The sequence below is a fragment of the Colias croceus genome, chromosome 22, assembly GCF_905220415.1.
Source record: "Colias croceus chromosome 22, ilColCroc2.1".
NCBI lineage: Eukaryota > Metazoa > Arthropoda > Insecta > Lepidoptera > Pieridae > Colias > Colias croceus.
The window spans coordinates 4,095,597-4,115,841 of record NC_059558.1 but is presented as its reverse complement, the minus strand read 5'-3'; the positions used below and the strand labels follow the sequence as shown (position 1 = coordinate 4,115,841).

Genomic DNA, 20,245 nt, shown 5'->3' with positions numbered 1-20,245 from the left:
AAGAGTCCACATAAATGAAACTTCAACCGTATAAAAGGGATTGAATTGCTAGTGTCGACACAGACATTGCACCTCCTTAATACCATTAAGCCATTGTTCCATACATCTAGAACTTTCTAGAACCTTCTAGACGGTGCAGATTGAAACTCGATTGGATCTTAAAATGTCCCCCGGAATTGATTGTCACTTAAATTGTTTGAAGCGGTGTTTGTGCAGATGGGAATCGCTTTACGTTGGATTTACAGACGATTTTTAAATGTAGCTTTTTTGTCTGTGCTTTTATGATATTCATTTGTATGATCTATATACAACAATTTATGTTAGTATTTATGTTCTGTATAGAATGTCAAAATGTGCATTTGATCCAAGATTTGATCATGCAATTGACTTGACCAATATGTTGTGTATATGCCCACGAAGGTTTCTGAATTGGCACTTACGACAAAACTTTTGACAGCACAGGCAAAGCCGGGGTGCTACGCATGTGCTACGCTAGTTATCTATACAAATAACAAGTGGGTCATATTCTCAGGGTTTTAATACATTTTCCTGCACGTATTGCGAATATACAAATATTCTTGTTTTCATAGTGCAATTTAGATTTGTTGACTGAAACTTTCATCGCGATATTATCTCAGAGTATAATATATCGCGATTTCTTAGAAGGTTGAAATTGAAATACCAAGCGATCCGCGTTGTATTAATATTAAAATATATGCTATTCATAGGTGATTTAATACATAATACAAATAGGTCATTAAATACGATATTCAATTATTGTTACCTAATTATGCTTCACAATTATTGTTACCTAATTATGCTTCACAATTAACATGCCTATACTAATAAAATAATATACTTAAAACTGAAGAATTTGTTTATTTGCATGAACGCGCTTATCTCAGAAACTACGTGTTTGATTGGAAAAATTCATTCAGTGTTAGATAGCCCATTTATCGATGAAGGCTTATAGGCTCATAACATCATGCTAAGACGTATAAAAGCGGAGCAGTGCGGGTAAAACCGCGGGGCACCACCAGTTAAAATTTGTATACCGATATGGTCTTCTAATTTTCACCAATGTTACAAATCCAAGTTATTCTTTCATCTAATAAGAGCAATTGTGGTGTGTGAATATAATAAAAATTTCTGCAGAAGCATGTCATAAAGTTTTATTTCATTGCCGTTGTCCACTTGAATGAATAAGGACAAAGGGCAAAGTATCATCTCGTGAGAAGAGGACATTGTTGGAATTCAGACAACGTTAATTACATTTATTGTTACGCACAAACGAAATTAAATTACGACCTTAAGTAAGGATATTATGGTTCTTGAGAAATTGTTTTATGCGATATAGGTATATTATGTTACTATAGTTATGGTGATTTAGGGTGTTTTGGTTTGCACTAGTAATTTTTTGAACTTGTTAAATAACGAGAGATAATAATCAATTGGGAATTGATAGCTATGTACCTATATTTTATAAATTTTTCAACAAGTTTTATGAATATTTATTTTAAATCTCTATTCCGAACCATTGGTTTGGAATGTCACATCCACATAGAAAAATCGACAGTTCGTTCGATAGCTGCTCAAAAGAGACGATTTTAAAGGTCTAGATAACTATACATATAGGTATCATATTTATTATAAGAAGCAGAAATATTCAAACTCAAATACCTACATTATTAATTCAATCAGGATTTTTAAAGAGTAGGTATTTTTGGGATGAGGTTTAACATTTACCACAAAATTTTATTAAATTGCTATTATAGTAATTAATTATTACAGCATATCATCTGCCACTATTTTATTTCCATTAATTCGAAATATAATAATAACAGAATATATCTGCCACATGAATATTCAGCTTACCCACAAACTAAAAGAAATCCATATTCTATATGTTTAATGTGTATACTGAATATCTTTATACATACGCTCACTGTAGCTTGTAGCTGATAACAAAACCGGATATTACGAAAGAAGATATATGAAAATATACTGCGCTACGGTAACACATTTTTCTATTTGGCATTTTGCTAGCAAAACTCCTAGACAAGCTTTATCTGTATCGATTTAGTTACACCATTTATAGGATAGCAAAAAGCGATACAGTAGGTATAGACGATTCAATGTTTAAACTTGTTAGTTCGTCTATAGTTGAATAAATGTAATGAAGGAAATACACAGTTACTAAAATATAATGCACTAGTGTAAACTCGCGACTTTACTCACTATTGGACTGTGGTAGCCAGATAAGTAGCATCCTATCCTAGTACCTATACTGAATACTATGAACTGATTCCTGTCAACCGATTTAGCGAAATATACTACCACAATATAGACAAATACTCATTGACGCGAGATTAGGTACATATAGTATAAAGAAATTTAGCATGTTATATATACATAACGTATTTAGTTATCTAATAAAACACAAACGAACTAACTTATTCACGTAATATATTCCGCACATTTAATAAGCAGTTTTCCCAGCCATTGCAGCATTAATAGTGCGAGCATTTTACATTCGTTTTAAACACGAAAACATATTATACTCCTACCTGCATTACATTTATGAGAAATGAACTGAAATCTAGCCTAAATCTCCGAAAATATTTGGGCGTAAGCCAAATTGTGACGACTCTTAATAACGGAACTAGGTAGGAATTATATGAAAAACTGTGTAACATATACCTATAATACATATTATTTTTATGTTTATTAGCGCAATGAATGTTTAAGCTCTGTTGGCAAGCTCTCTATTTAATTACCGGCTTTGTTTTATCGACAATAGACCACCTACGTTAAAATATTTCAGGATCAATTTCAGCATTTGTTTATTGTGTTATTATTTATTGAATCTCAATAATGCGTGGGTTGCGTTAAAATTATTTGATAGTTGATGTAGTTTTCAACAATGGTCTGACGTAGTTTATTTTATCAATAAACCACTGATTTACTCAATATTTATGTTACTTTATTCAATGTTTATAAATTATGCATGGAGTTCTTGCTCAAATAATCTGATGGTATTTTAATATTTACACATAGGCATACAACACATAATGTTTGTGCTAAATTTTTCATGCGAATAGTAGATACCTATCTAAATGTCTTTAGGTATCTACTTATATTGTTACTGAGTGGGCAAACTTTTCTTTAGGTGTTAGGTACTATAAGAATCACTTATTGTGGTAATATATCGTTGTTTTTGTATTGCAATGCCGATTTTTCAATTGTTTGTCTAATAATTATTAAGCTCATAACTTTGTATAGAGCCTGTATAAAGAATGCTTATCAACCTATAATAACCAAAAAACTACTTATTCGTATTCATAATTTGCAAAATATTACCTACAAAAATATATAATATGTTTCATTATAACTCAATCCGTTAAACCTATTTGTGACCATTGAGATAATATTAATATGGAGCAGACACCACGAACAAAATCTGTGCGCCAAGCGCGGCGGCGCGGGGCGCGCGAATGACGGCTAGACAGTCATAGATTATGCGATGTCACTGACTCACCGCTATAGAGGCGACACTTTGTTTTATTCTGTCTATTTTATTGGGTGCCACTCCTTACATGCACGTTGACTTGAAATTTTCTTTTTACTTACTTAATATTTATTTTAGGTATAAACTGACTTTACTAAGCGGGGCTAACAATATCTGGCATATAATATAGGATGATGTAAATAGTGACGTTTTAGGTTCAGTCAGGGCTATGGGAAGTTTTATTCCTTACAAATTGAGCCTTTTTTAGAAAAAAAATAATTTTTCCCTTTCTTCACGGCCCAGACATGGAAACCTTGAATAGAAAAAATATTAATTACTTATCTCTGAACTAGCGGTCCGCCCCGGCTTCGCCCGTGGCACATATTTCGCAATAAAAAGTAGCCTATGTTCTTTCTCAGGGTCTTAAGATTGTCTGTGCCAAAGAAGAATGCCCATGAAAGTATGGACCACAGTACAGTGTTGCGTCAATGCCAGAGTGGTTTTGGAGGGTTCTTCGATATTCAAAAGATTTTTACCAATTGATTTTTTTGTGATAAAAACAGGGGTTTTCAAGATATTGAGAAAAATGTGAAATAACCTCAAAACTTAAATAACCCCGATTTAGTTAGGTTTATGTGTGATTTAGGTAACATTTTATCGTCCAAAGGTTATTTTTCGATTAACATATATTTTAATCTATGCGTAGAGCTTATGCTTTCAGACAAAGTCTATCTGTTCATCGGCTAGTGTAGGTAGGCACCAGAAATCTTCCGGGACGGATTTCAAGAAAACCTAAATATATACTTAAAAATGCCAATTGAGTTTTTATTCGGTTTACATGTTGTTGTTGTTGTTTGAATCATTTTTTCACTACATATTCGAAGAAAGAAACAAATAAGAAATAACTGGTTACCTACCAAGCTATGTCATAATAATATTTTTTTTAATATATACATATTTATATTATTTTACTTCACTATCTTTGTTAAAACAACCTACAGTGTATAAACAATACCTTAAAGAGTGATTTTATGTTAATTGATTTTTTTTGTAATTCAATGAAAACAATAATCGATATTAATACATTTAGCTATTTACCATAGTAAATGTAATAAGTTACCGCTTGGTTACCGTGGTAACCGGTAATGGACACTAAATCTATAATAACGGATCTAAACAATTACATGTCTTATTAGATTTTACAAAACATTCCCTGTTCAAAATATATTTTCCGATGGTAAGAAGGCCTCTAAATTGCCGAGATTTTTTTTAATAGTATTGTTGTCTTGATGCATGAGAAAAACCAGTACCAAAAATGGGCATTCTCCTTTCATCAAAATCGGTCCAGTAGTTTATGAGCCTATTAATTACAATCAAACAAACAAACAAAGTTTTCCTCTTTATAATATTAGTGCAGATAAATAAATAATAATTCAATTATACGTTCAAGTCAGTAGCTTATACAATATCAATTAAAAACTTGATTAAAATCAATTAACAAAAAAAATTGGTGATTGAGTAATTGATTTTCATATTTCACGATTTCACCTTTTTTCAATTAACAACCAGTCTATGCTTTTCTAAATATGTAAAATTATTATTTTATACTATAAAAATATACGCCAGCAATTATTACTAACAACACTTATTTCATGCCCAATGTCATATCTTAAATTTTTAATCTATGACAAAATGTCGCCCGCCAAAAATTTTGCTCTAACTAAGAGCCAGCGCGCACGAGCAACTTTGTCTCCGCAACTATTTTGTCTCTCCCATCGATTTGTATGGGGAGTTGCGTCGCTACGTGCGCGCACTTTCATACTAGCCCATGGGTGGGAGAGACAAAATAGTTGCGGAGACGAAATAGTTGCGGAGACAAAGTTGCTCGTGCGCGCTGGCTCTTAGTTTTAAAAATGATTATCTAGTTACTAAACTGATGAAAAGTTATTCCTTTGCACTTTTCCGTATTCTTTGTATTATTTGTGCAATATCGTAACACACACGTAGGCATATTTGATGCGTTTCACTTTAAAACAAATAAAAAATGAGCGTGACGTTCGCGCCAATGAGCGAGCAAGCGACTGAGTGCAGTTACGCCACATGACGTATGTTGAGTGGAACATAAGTGATGTAGGCGGTATCGTCTCCATATTAATATTATCTCAATGTTTGTGACGTGACTATCACGTCACGATCAATGTAAAATTTTAGGAACAAATTAATATTCTTCGAACGAATATATTTTATAACATCAAGATGAATTAAAATATTCTAAACTAGATCTCCAGACGGAAAGCTATTATTACCGCGTCGCAAACTAAAATAAAGTTTTGACTATTCCATGCGTAAATAATAAAATTGGCGGGAAGCCAAGATGGCCGCCCAGCTGTCACTTGTGACCGATGGTTGTCAAAGATACGCATCTCTTCAGTATAACATTGCGACACGACATTTCACTTGCGTGGGATGTTCTAATAGGAATATGCCAGACATTGTATGCAGCTGAAATGCTTTTCAGATTTTAGTAGAACAAATTGGTTCTTTGTAAAAGTATGAGAAGATTTTGGAGGGAATTAGTATTGGAGCTTAATATCATTTATCGTAACTTTATAAATATATTTTTTTTTTTAAAGTTAAAATAAAGCCTTTATTAAGAATTTTATTAAATTGGACTCATTAAAAATCTTCCATGGAATTCAAAATATAGTCGTTTTGTAATAACTATAACCCGTATGTAATAGTCGCACGTAATAGTTTCCTTATAAAAGCAATTTCCTAGTAAAATGTCAGAACTTGTTACAGCATAATTAATTAAATTCAATAGATGGTTGAATGGAAGTTGCTTATAAAATATCTTGTTAAATATATTTCACGACCGGTTTTTAATATAATTTCCAATCAATAAATTCCAATCTTATATATAAAAATGAATCTCAAAATGTGTTGGTAAGCGCATAACTCGAGAATGGCTTAGCCGATTTCGATTATTCTTTTTTTATTATATTTCTTGAAGTACGAGGATGGATCTTATGTAGAGAAAACGTAAACATGTACCACGAGCGAAGCCGGGGCGGACCGCTAGTTTAATATAAAATCAATGTTCGTCGTTGCGAAATAGCCTTTGAATAGATCACTATATAGCGCCAAATAGAGAAAACATTTTTTTATTGAAACTTTTACAGATAAAAGAATACTATAGTCAAGCAATCAATAAAGTTGACCCTCTGTTCATTGGCAATAATATAAAAGGGAAGTCCCGTGTCTCCTCAGGGTAGATATAGTACCTAGTTTCCTATGTTTCGTTGATTCTTTTTGAAGTCATTTCAGTGTCACGAAGATGAAAGGTCATTTCAGTTCACAAGTTAAAATTAAAACATCACAAAGCATTTTTTTTAATATACCTAATAGATGAGGTAGCCGTACTAAGCATTAATAAGTAAGCCTCTCTTCATCACTACATAGTATAAAACAAAGTCGCTATTTCTGTCCCTATGTCCCTTTGTATGCTTAAATCTTTAAAACTACGCAACAGATTTTAATGCGGTTTTTTTTATAGAGTGATTCAAGAGGAAGGTTTTAGTATATAAATTATTAGGTTTTAGACAAAGCGGGCGAAGCCTCGGGCGGTAAGCTAGTATTTACTAAGATATATTCCTTGTTCTCATACTACAAACCACGAGGAATCTTAAAACGAAGCAGACTGTAAATTCAACACAGCATTATAGTATTTATATAGTGTTATAAACCGCGTGTTATTTTTATGTGATTATAAAAGTTCCCAATGACGCGGGACTAATCTTAGTTTTATGATCCACAGCTTTTAGTGCAACGAGGAAGTTTATGAATGTCTTCTCTGTGAAAATGCAAAATGGAAACGAAATATATTATATGAACAACTAGTAGTGGCGCGCGGTCTTACTGGCGAACAAAATATGTATTTCTATTAGCTTATAATATTATGTTGGTATGGTACATTATTTGCAAATTGCATAACAGCAAACTTTTTGGTACTGCATAAATGTATTTATTTTAAATATGGATTCAAGGTGGGAGAAAATAAACTCCTTCAATATTTTATATCATTATAATCCATTCAACAGCATTCGCCTGAAAGAGTATGAGAAATCACATAAAATTGTAAGAATTTAAGATTTATCTTGAGTCTCTATATCTATCATAAACATAATTTGGCGTTTATGATACATAGGATAAATCCTTGAACCTATGACTCGTATGTATGGTAATTTATGGAAGATGTTAAGTTAGTGGTTATAGCAGTTAAATTAATATAAACAAATATCATAAGTCATACCATTATAGCTAAGCGAAGGGTGACATTACAGTAGTTAGGGTAAAACATTACTTGTCATATATTTGGTTATAATAATTGTCAACAAATATAATTGATAATAGCACATGAGTTAGAGTCAGTCTACTTGAGTTAAGAGTCTGTATACTTGATATACGTCCTATGCCTATATGTATGAATTAAAATATAATATGTGAAGAAAATATAATCTATTTTCTTGTTAAAAATATGATAGGTTATGAGCTTAAAATGTCTGCTCTATAAATTATGTTTTATTATAACAATACTAATACTCATACAAATATAAAATTCCACGACGCGCTAATTTAAAATTGCAACAAAATAAAATATTGTGAAGTTTCGATTCTATTTGTAGCAACCATTTTAAACCGCGCTAAATTGATTATTTTGTAGTTTAGTTTTTAGCAGGTTTGAATTTATTTCCATGTGTATTCTGACGATTGGTTCATTTATTTGAATGGCATTTGTTTATTTAATTATTTAAGTATATTGTTGACGTTTATAATGACTTATACTTGGTACCTACATAATTTTAATCCAATTTTTCTATATTGTTGGCAAATACAACCTAATTATATACTATATTATGTACTTAAATATCCAATAAAGGAAAATACTTAAGCTAACATAATTATAAAGCATAAATAATAACAGCTTTTGTAATAACGTGTTCTTATTATAAACCCGTAGTATTTAGGGCGACAAGCACGTTGCGTTTTTTTTAAAAGGATCATGTTTTAAAACTACATTATATTTATTGATTATAATATTTATAATTATTATTGATAATTCTAATTAGTATCTTGCAAGCAAACGAAAATTAATATAATTATTTTTACTAAAAAGCGAAATAAAACGCCTTTTCTATGCTTAGAAATAATGTTGTTTTCTATATTCATTTCGTATCAGTTCACTGTTAATTCATAAGTTTAAAGACATGTTTTAAATGAAGTGTTTAAATACGGTGAACATGTGTCTGTTAAAAATAATCGTATTTACCATATCGTGGTGTCAATTATTTATTTTATTTTAGGTATATAAAAAACAATCGTGTATAACCAGCCTTATATTATACAGCTCAGTAATTTGTTCTCAAAATACAGTGAGAGCCCTTATTATTATAGTTTTGGCAACGATTGCGCCTAATTTACAAATATCGTGACTCCTTAATGCTACATTATTGAGGGTTGACTCACAGACGATGGTAATATATTATTATGTTTGTCAAAATACTCGTTTCTAGAGGAAATATATTCTCTTCAAGTATATTATGTAATTTACGATACAATTTGTTATATGCAATGCATGTTTTATAGAAGAATGTTTCTGATGTACATTCTATCTCGGAGGAATCTGTAGAGATAGACTAAATTCATTATTTCTATTTGTGCTGTATTTATAAGCTAGAATTAAAGTAAAATTATATTCTACAGAGACATGATAATCTCATCGAGGATAAATCAGTGCCAGTATACTATTTTTCTAATTACATTTAATAGAAAAGTAGTACCTATACTGCGGATTAAAGTAAGAAAACAGTTTATACAACCTTCGGTATATTTCAATCCTTCAGAAAAAAGCAAGCCACTTATTATTACACTTATACGCTTTCAACTATTTTCCTTAAAAAAAATTATCCAAAAAGATACTCTATAGCCGTGAAACAGACAGACAGAGTTTCACTTTTATGATATTATCATCATATAAATACTTCGCTGTCATCTGGTGGAATCAGCTATTTGATTAAATGACTAGAGCCTTTATTGAATGACATTTAAATATACATGTATATTATATGTAATTACGATATACGTACATTCAATGCATCGGTATGTATACCGATATGTATACCGATGCATTGAATGTACGTATATCGTAATTAAAATCATCAGTGAACTTTTATAAATAGCTTTCGAGTTAAATCGATGGGCCATTAACACCTACGAGGTTAATAAAACGTTCACTGTTTGATTCATTTGGATCTTTTGATGCGCAGTCCAATGGTTATACACTGACCGATTTAATACTGAATGCACGAAAAATAGACGAATTGTAGAATTTTAACAATAATTGTGCCTGATACCTGAATAATTCAGCACGTAGAGATATAGTGGCTTAGTGGTTTGGATTTCAATTTGCTATTAAAAGGCGTGGATTTATTGGAAAACGATCGTTCAAAAATTTACTTTTTATCCTCATTACTACTGTTTACTACTGCTTCAAGTGGTGAAGGAAAAATGAGGAACAAAAGTTCGACTATAGGTTACGTAACACATAACATCTACCTATTATTTTCAACACGTCAAAAAATTTCGGATTTTGATGAGACTTCGCAGTCTTGTAGCTAATGGGATTAAAAAAATATTCTTCATTATTTTGTATTAATTAGTTCATTTATTGAAAAAAAAAACAATAGGCTATATAACAATATGCTATAACTTATAAGAGCGGAGCAGCAAAGAAGAATATTCCTTTCGAAAATAAAGCTGCATAGTCCATGTATTTTACACGACTATTTTAATACAAACAGGAATTTGCAATAAACCCAGTGGGAAAGCGTCCCAATAAACAATGCAGTATTTAATTAATGGACATTACAGCAAATAGATTCGCAATCCGGATTACAAAGCCAAAGATCAGCGTTGTTGGCACGGACCGGCATGAATGAACTGTAGTATATAGGTTAATACGAATGCTTATCTGTGGGTATAAATTAAAAAGGTAATTGTAAAACTGAATATAAGATTAAATACGGTATAATATAGGCGTTGTATTTGTATTTTACTAACTCCCTAATTTTGGAATTATCTATGCTAATAATATTATAAAGCTGAAGAGTTTGTTTTTTTGTTTGAACGCGCTAATCTCAAGAACTACTGGTCCGATTTGAAAAATTATTTCGGTGTTTAGCCCATTTATCGAGGAAGGCTATAGGCTATATATCATCACGCTTATACCAACAAAAGCGGAGCCACGCGGGTGAAACCGCGGAGCGCAACTAGTATTTTTAATAAATGTACATAATATAATGTTATATAAACAAATTTGAACTTATAGAATTTGAAAATTTAGTCCTGAAATTAATATGAATTGAAATTATAGGTAATTACTGTAAAGTTAAGACATTCATAAATATAATATCTTCTTTATAATTTTTCGTATAATATAATAGAGGTATATCTTCATTTCCTATTTAGTCAACAAATTATAATTTTACGTTGGTACCTACTATGTGCTGTGGCTTATTCATAATTAACCGAGCTACAAAACTGCATGCAAATTTCACTGGAATTTCCATATTAACTTTACACAGAGTTGGTTTTTCGCATGATTACTATAGAACAATATTTATGAGAAAAAATCATTTAATAGAAATTTTATACAATTATTAATATAATTATGCAATATTATTATTTATTTATTGAAATACTTAGCAAGAACATCATATAAATAGAGAGTCGTGATTTATTCGATTACTTTAGTTTTTTTCACATTCGTTTCAATTCAAAATTTGTTCGTCACGAATTAAGCGTCTAAAAATAAGTTATCGTTTATCAGGTTCACACCAATCTCTATATCAAATTATATTAACCGTAAAGCGAATAAAATGTGTTAATGTAAGTTTTAACAGATAGACAAAACTTACTATTGATATTTAAATTTGAAAACGAGAGCACGTTCAATTCATATAGAACATATCATTTCTCTCCAAGAGCTCAAAATCCATAGAACTACATACATTCTGTTTAAAGTTCTTTCGCTAATCTATTCCATACAAAATATACTTCACACTAAAAAGTAAAAATGCACTTTAGTTCTATTTCAACACATAAATAACCCACAAATACACGTGTTTTTCTTTGACATATCAGTCCATCACAGTCTCGCGTTGCCTTTTAGAGCAAGTTTTAAAATTTTCCTTGCACGTTGAATTTTAATACTTTAAGCAATGGATCTTGGCCGTACGTATTTCTACATTATTCAGTTGGTTTGAGCGCATTACCTTGCATACTCTGGTAACATAACACTTTTGGTAAAACTATTGGAAGGTCTTACCTGAAGAGTTATTTCCAAACTAGATTTCCGCCCGCGGCTTCGCCCGCGTTTGCAAAGGAAAACCCGCATAGTTCCCGTTCCCGTGGGATTTCCGGGATTAACTATCCTATGTGTTAATCCAAGTTACCCTCTATATGTGTGCTAAATTTCATTGTAATCGGTTCAGTAGTTTTTACGTGAAAGAGTAACAAACATCCATACATCCATACATCCATACAAACTTTCGCCTTTATAATATATATTAGATATTAGATGGTTCTCGTTTTATTTTCAAGTATCCAAGATTTAACTTACATTGTAGTGTATCACGGGATTTCAGTATAGGACTCTTATCTGGAATATTGTGGATTATAAATGATGCATGGTAACTTTTTATCATGTTCTGGTTTTTACACATTTAATTGAAGAAGCGATGTACAACATTTTTAGGGGCAGAATTTCCGAGTACTTTTTCTATGTGAATTTCTAGACGCATAGAAATGTATTTACTGCGTTGAGCTTAATCAGTGCTCTGGGGATATAATGAAGTTTGATAACAGGGGGGTTAGACAAGTGGCTTTCGTTTAGCGTAACGTTTGATAGAATAGATTATGAATGTATGAGATTGACATAAGCTGTAGATAAATGTATCGACGTCAATCTCATACATTCTTAATCTATTCTATCAAACGTTACGCTAATAGAAAGCCACTTGTCTACAGGGGCAGGATCGCCGGCTTTGATCTCCAATAGAGGTTTGAATACCTATTAGTTCAGGCGATGCACTTTGCATTAATACTGCATTAAGAGTAGGCCAGTAAAGTTATCGTGGCAAAATTAATAGATCCTAACTCAATTCTGTAATTCAATTTGTTCATATTCTTATTGGGGTAATTAAATTAAAAATATCTTGGCAAATCACGGCATGATTATTTAAAGTCATTTTTATATATGGAACTGTTTGTAAGAAAGTAATTAATAATAATGGTACTAACAATTCAACTAGAGTTTAAAGAGGCATAGCAGGATTGATTATTATAATTGACCATACAATTTTTGTTCCAGGTACTAAAGTGTAGTGCAATTTGTGATACAATGTATAGTGCAGTGATGAGAGTGTAGTGTTATAATTAGCAATGGAGGCGACAACTCTGCCCCTGGAGGCGGACGACGAGGGCAGGCCGCAGCAGGCCTCGTCCACCGGCAGCGGCTCTTCGTCTGGCGCTGGCTACTATGGACACAAGAATGGTGAGCTTTATAGTGCTATTTATTCTATATATTTCTGGACTTTATTTAGCTATATGAAGAGTTGATTATGCAATGTCAGCTTAGAATGCGCTCCACGACATATCTCGCGCAAGATAGACACTATTTGCCGCGCGCCAAAGTCTATATCTATATATCTCGTCGGCAGGTTTCTCTGGTATTAGAATACTGGTGTTTGTGTAACATTCTTGTAGTTTTTTTACCAATTTTGTCAGTATAATAATAATAGCCTAATGTCATAAGATACTGTAACACAAAAAAAAAGTTTAAAGAAAATTGTGATGATAAATTTCTTACCGCATTTGTACTGCTACAAACTTGGATTAGAAATCAGGGATATACAAACTTAAATCTTAATAAAAACAAGGCACTAATTCCACTAATTACTAGTTCAACAGTGTCGCCAATACAAAATCGTACGATCTGGAAATGTCATTCCAATTTAAATTTAATATTAAATAGTTTGTACATAAATATAGTAGATATTAATTGCAAAAACATCGAGTATCCGCGGCCTGATTCATTAATTGTGTTCTGTTGACCCAGTTAAGAATGGGGAAGCATTATTCTAATAGGGTACGTTGTTAATGCTGTGTATATAAATTGTACAATTATTTACGCTACTTGCAATCCTGAATATATATGACGGATATGAATTGTTTGCGTTTCTAATTGCAACCTTAAAATGATTCAAAATGAATCTTGGTGTTTGTAAATCTAATAAAGGGGACACGGAAGTGATATTTTAGGGGTATACTAAGAGGATAAAATAGATGTGTATGTATTTTGATTGAAGCGATACTACATTCAAATGAAACTATAGCATGTCTCCAGTCTATAATATAATGTTCTTTACAATTGATATCTTACTTACTTATCGGACACTTACGAAATCAGCAGGATATTCATCAGGAATATAACCTATATTATGTCCTCAAAAATGCCGACGAAGCCACCTGCAACATCTTCATTGAAAATTTTACCTTGCTTACCAAATACTAATATTAAATGTTAAAGGAAATTTTGTTTTATAATGTTTGTATTTTAATCTTATTTTGTTCCTGTTGGCTCTTATTAATATGGGTCTCAAAATTCTTAAGTGTTCATTATAACGCTACAAAGTGTGCGACTTAAAACTTAAAACGAAAATCAAAACTACACTATGTATAAATAAGCCACAAAACCTTTTTACCTGTTTTATTCATAGTTACGAAATATAGTCGAGTAAAATTCTTTTCGGGCTACGTAATAAGTTATAAGCCTTGGATTTGTTGAGTGCTCAAACTTTTTTATGACACGACTTGGTTGAACTTTGGAAAATCTTATTTTTACGGTGCAAAAGCTACCTATTTTATGTATAACTAGCGTTTCCCCGCGGTTTCACCCGCAGTGCTCCGCTCCTGTTGGTCTTAGCGTGAAATAATTTTTCAAATCGGACCAGTAGTTCCTGAGATTAGCACGTTCAAACAAACTCGATTTTTTTCTTACATATAAATCACTTCATTGAATGGATTTGTAATAAGAGAAGATTAATTTTAATTAATATCGAGTAGAATTTCTGTTTCTACGGAACGTCATTTATTCCTAAACTGGGCAAAACTAGAACAATTCGGTTTCCAACAAGAAACTAGACCAGCGCTTACAACTCTAGTTATAGATGAGCTGGACGAACAACATACTTGTAGAGAAGTTAACTCAGACGTATTTAGTACTAGATTTGAGCCCGCGGCTTCGCCCGCGTTTTCAACGGAAAACCCGCATAGATCCCGTTCCCGTGGGATTTCCGGGATAAAACCTATCCTATCTGTTAATCCAAGTTAACCTCTATACGTGTGTTAAATTTCATTGTAATCGGTTCAGTAGAATTTGCGTGAAAGAGTAACAAACACACACACACACACATCCTCACAAAATATCGCATTTATAATATTAGTAGGATTTCAACTTGATTTCGTAAAGCACTTTGATTATTTCAGGACAGTATTTATAATGAAAGAAGCTCTTTATACACTATTAAGCGCAAATCTTCAATTCTGTTATAACTGTTATATACTGTGCTTTACATGGGCGTAGCCACGGTGGGGCAGGGTGGGGCGCTTGCCCCACCCAGGCTTGATCACAGAAAATGAAACCTAAACATTAGTATTATTTACCTCTACATTGACTGACTAACAAATAATTTTCATACGCCCAGCGACCATTTTGGATCTATTTCGTGATGTGGTAGGTGAACATTGAGGTGTTTTGAATAAGAATAATTCGAATAACGAATTACACACGAAAAAAGAAAATAGCTGTGGCTTCTATGTTACATGAACTGTAAGAAAAATGAGTGTAGTACAGTTAGTTACCCCACTATCTTATCCAATTTCACTTTTCTTTTACGTTTCACGTTCTATAGAATGTATCACGTGAGTACCAACTCAAAAAAATATGGGCCTTAGAAAAAAAAAGTTTCAGAAAATATTACACAGAATAAAGTTAGTATTATAAAAAAGTTTTCAAGGTAAAGTAGATGCCATCGCAAATGTCATGCGCAATGCGTTCGCAAATGCCTTCGAAAATGCCTTCGCAAATGCCTTCGCAAATGCCTTCGCAAATGCCTTCGCAAATGCCTTCGCAAATGCCTTCGCAAATGCCTTCGCAAATGCCTTCGCAAATGCCTTCGAAAATGCCTTCGCAAATGCCTTCGCAAATGCCTTCGCAAATGCCTTCGCAAATGCCTTCGCAAATGCCTTCGCAAATGCCTTCGCAAATGCCTTCGCAAATGCCTTCGCAAATGCCTTCGCAAATGCCTTCGCAAATGCCTTCGCAAATGCCTTCGCAAATGCCTTCGCAAATGCCTTCGCAAATGCCTTCGCAAATGCCTTCGCAAATGCCTTCGCAAATGCCTTCGCAAATGCCTTCGCAAATGCCTTCGCAAATGCCTTCGCAAATTGGCATTTGAGGTTCGAAGACCTGTAGGTCGAGACTAATGGCAGAGAATAGAATAAACCACGAATAAACGCTAAGGAATAGAAACTGCTATCGCTAATAATTATTGAGCTCATGACATTTTAGTAATGGTTCGGTCACACTACCAACGACGACGACGACAACGACCAAAATTCCCATCCAGACAAAATTCGGATAGAAAAAAATTTCGAGGTCAATTAATAACAAAATAGGTTTTTTGCGTTTTTCGCCGAGACGATAAGTTAATCTTAGAATCACCTGGGACCAAAATTGTAGATCATAAAATTATCTATAAAAAACTTCCAATTCAATTTTTTTCTAGGAGCCACCGTTTCTATGAAAAATCTATGTTTTCATTCATTATTCGCAAAAAAAATTCCAGTCACCTGAACGACAGGAAATTTGAATATTTTATTTTTAAGTGTGTTTTACAGAATTTTGTTAAATTGCGACTGGATGAAAATTATGTTTGTGGTCGTCTTCGTCGTTGGACAAATCCTTAGCGAAATATCATACGCTTATGAAAATTATTAGTATCGCTAGCGAATTCTATTCCTTTTCGTTTTGACGTTTGTCTCAGCGCTCAGGATATGACTTTGGGTACATACAGTTGCTAGTTATTATTTTTTTATTGTTGCCCCACCTTGAGCCCATGGCTAGCTACGCCCATGGTGTTTTATAAGATTGTTCTATCGATTTATTTAATAATATTATCATTATACGTACCTATAGTATGAACTTATTTTATTTTGTACCATCAAAATAATACCAGTACATATTACATTCCACGTTCATTTTCAATCTTCTTTCATACTTTTTCAATATTTTTTAGTTGGGTATAAGTTTGTCATAAAATGTTATAGTTTATTTCAAGGTATGTATGTATTATTTAAAAAAGAACGTCTGTGTCGAGCACACGTGTCAGAAGTAATACTTCTTTGCCAAGATTCAAAGATACCAAGATCGTCGCTTTACTTCTTGACGTGTCAGTAGTGGTATTAATTACCAAGAAGCGACTTTGAAATTTTACTCTCAACGTGCCTAATGAATTTTCACTTCAAAAAACATGAAACTATGAAAAATATATTAAAATCTCTGTAAAATTCTCAGTAAAGTATTATTGAATTAAAGCAATTAACGAACACGTGTAGGTTCGGTATGGCGTGACGAATTAATGGTCGTTATGGAAAAATGTTAGTACATTAATCGTTGCACGAATGAAAGTGACTAATTAAATGCTTAAACGATATTGTTAACAGGAACGTATATATTTGAGATGCTATTGTTTTTGAGAACGTTTGTTACCAAACAACGCATACAAAACCGTCATACTTTTTGGGATTTTCAGTTAAGATAAAATAATTTTAACAATTTTACAATTTTTATCGTGTGTGTTGGAAATTTTTCACAAAAAAATATTAGTTTGGGTTAAAAAAATGTAAAACTGTTTTTACCCGAAAAATGTTACGTTTTATTGCAGTAATTGGAACCTTCGCCCCTTTTTTAATCGATTATAAATTCTAAGGAAACTAAGACTGAAGACATTATCAAAAAATACCTATAAAATGTCCTAAAAGTATAATTTGCTGCAATAATTCCCCCTTATTAATACTTTTGGTAAGATGGCGTGTTTGGAACCCCTTACCTCAAGATTGATTACCGTTTGTGTTATGACTGACCGCTGACGGAAGGATATTTAAGAGCTATAAAATCATGAATATAATATCTCTATCGTATTATATAGATTTCGCACACAAATATCTGAGACGGTATACGAAATAAATCTGCTGAAATTTTTAGAAAGAGCTGGTCGGAAAATGAGTTTTTTATCATATTTGTCTGCTTTGGGTTAGATTTTAGATCTAAGTACGAGTTTCTAAAGCCTTAGCCTTTATTTTACTGTTCAACAATTCACTTTTATGCATAATATTAATTTATAGCCAATGACCTATTATACTAGTAGACGCGGCATACGCCAACATCATTGCACTAAAAAACAGCGTAATTAATACATACCTACTTACTAACGCATTATCACCAATACAGTTGTTCTCTCTTTCACTCTCACGCACGAGACATAATACATGTCTCACTCATGTACTTCGTAATAACAACTGCCGATTAAAATACAAAAAGAACGTCCAGCCACGATGCTGAATGGTGCGTGACTAAGTGAAACTCGGGCACTTACCTGAGTTTTTTCTTGCCAAAATAGAGAGCGGGTAACGTATCTAGCTCTTTTATATATCATAGTTTATAGCTAATAGAATAAACTAGTTTTAATTTAATCTTATTTCTTGAAAAGCTTACCTAAGTATATTAAGAACCTTAAAATAGACATGTCCTGAAACAAGTTGACACGATTTAATAAAAAAAGAACTCTCAGAATATTAAAGTACAAATGTGTATAAAGCATTCCTCTTTCGATTAATCGAAAAAGGCGCCATATTGCATCATTATATTCACTCGCTCCACAATATTACTACAGTCGTTACAGAAATATGACCAGTAAGGAAGACCCCTCATATTGCTTATTCATTTTGAGGGAATAGTAAAAAAGTGTGTGTTTTGTTTTAAGGGTTTGAAGAAAGTAGATGTTTTATACATTTTACACAGTAAAGGATTGAAAGATGAGCGGTTGATACTAACTTTTGATATTTACTGGAGATGAAAACAATCGAGATTCTTGATTCGTTGGTCAATTTTAGTAGTCCACTCTATTCTGAACTCACGACCTATATTCACCCATTGTTCCCTATAACTTAGAAAATATACCTCAAGTAAAATAGTTTGGTATCTATGTATATTACTAGGTACATATTATTTTCATCTAGTAGATGTTCGAGCAAAAATTAGATAGGGTAGATAACATTTCTGCTTCATCAATTCTTAAAACTACATTCTAACAAAGAAGGCATGTAGTTAGCCTACAATAGCCTAACTCTATGAAATACCTACTTGTTTTTCAGATAAATAAATAAATAAATAAATATTTCAGGACAATTTTCACACACGGCACGATCTGATCCCATACTAAGCTTTCGCTTGTGTTATGGTAACCAGATGGCTGATAAACATATCTACATATTATATAATTTTAAATGAATACTTATAATCAACACCCAGACACAGATGATTTGATTTAATGTACTTTTTTGATTAAAATACAAGATAGGAAGAGCATTGCCAAGAATTTTAATGATTCATTAATATCTAAAGGGGGGAGGAAATTTGTCATTTGCTGTCGCGAGATAACGTGAAAGTTACGCGCAAATTAATTATTTATTCTTTCTGTTTTTTATTTGTTTTGCGTTTCATGAAGACACGTATTTGTTATTGCTTTGCTTTATACTAAGGAAGGGCTTAGAAGAAATGTACCTATATAGATGTTGTAAAATGCAAAAACTTTTACATAGCAGCTAAATTTTCTACATTTAAAATATGTCACAATAATTATGTATTCTATTTGTTTTTTTTTTTTTTGCTCCTTATGTAGACACGTATTTTGATACTCTTTTGATTCATAATAATCAAGGGCCAAGAATAAATATATTTTGATGATTTGAAATGCAAAATTTTTAACAAAGCAGCAAATTTTTTCACATTTAAAATATGCCTCAATTACATGGGTATGTTGGTATGAAGCTGGCATTGCATGATATTATTTTATAAGTGGCATACATACTACGGTTCCAATTATAAATTGCTTGATTTATACCAATTAATACAGTTTATAAAAAGAGAACTTACAGTAAAATAAATAAAATTAAAAGACGATGTTGAGAAATTCAGTCGTTGCTATTTTGTGCGAATAAACAATTATGTTCTACTTTATTTCTGGCAATATAATAATATATTGGATAGGTAGGTACCTATATAATAACATATTTTGATTTAAAAATCTTTTATCAGGAATTTAGTTATCAATTTATAATAACACTTCAAGATTTGCTTAATTTGGGGTAAGAAATAACAAAAATATGCAAATGACAAATTAACCTCTGCAACCAAACCAAATAAACATACTTATATTACGTAATAACTATTAGATATTCTGCTGTTATATACATCTCTCTATACAAATTATACACTCGAGAACAGCCTGGCCATATCAAATATCAAAGAGTATAATGTGTTCCATTATGAGGGTT

The 20,245-nt window shown here is 32.1% G+C and overlaps 1 protein-coding gene across 3 annotated transcripts in view; it reads left to right on the top strand.

Annotated features, from left to right (window-relative positions):
- LOC123701692 (KH domain-containing, RNA-binding, signal transduction-associated protein 2-like) overlaps window positions 1-20,245 on the top strand; it is a 115,311-nt gene that overhangs the window by 28,522 nt on the left and 66,544 nt on the right. For all 3 annotated transcript variants that reach the window (XR_006752771.1, XM_045649194.1, XM_045649193.1), the window contains exon 2: window positions 12,939-13,121. Coding sequence is in view for 2 of the 3 variants with exons in the window: in XM_045649194.1 (XP_045505150.1) it covers window positions 13,010-13,121 (112 nt within the window). In the remaining variant the exon portion in view is untranslated. The remainder of the gene's footprint in view (window positions 1-12,938; window positions 13,122-20,245) is intronic.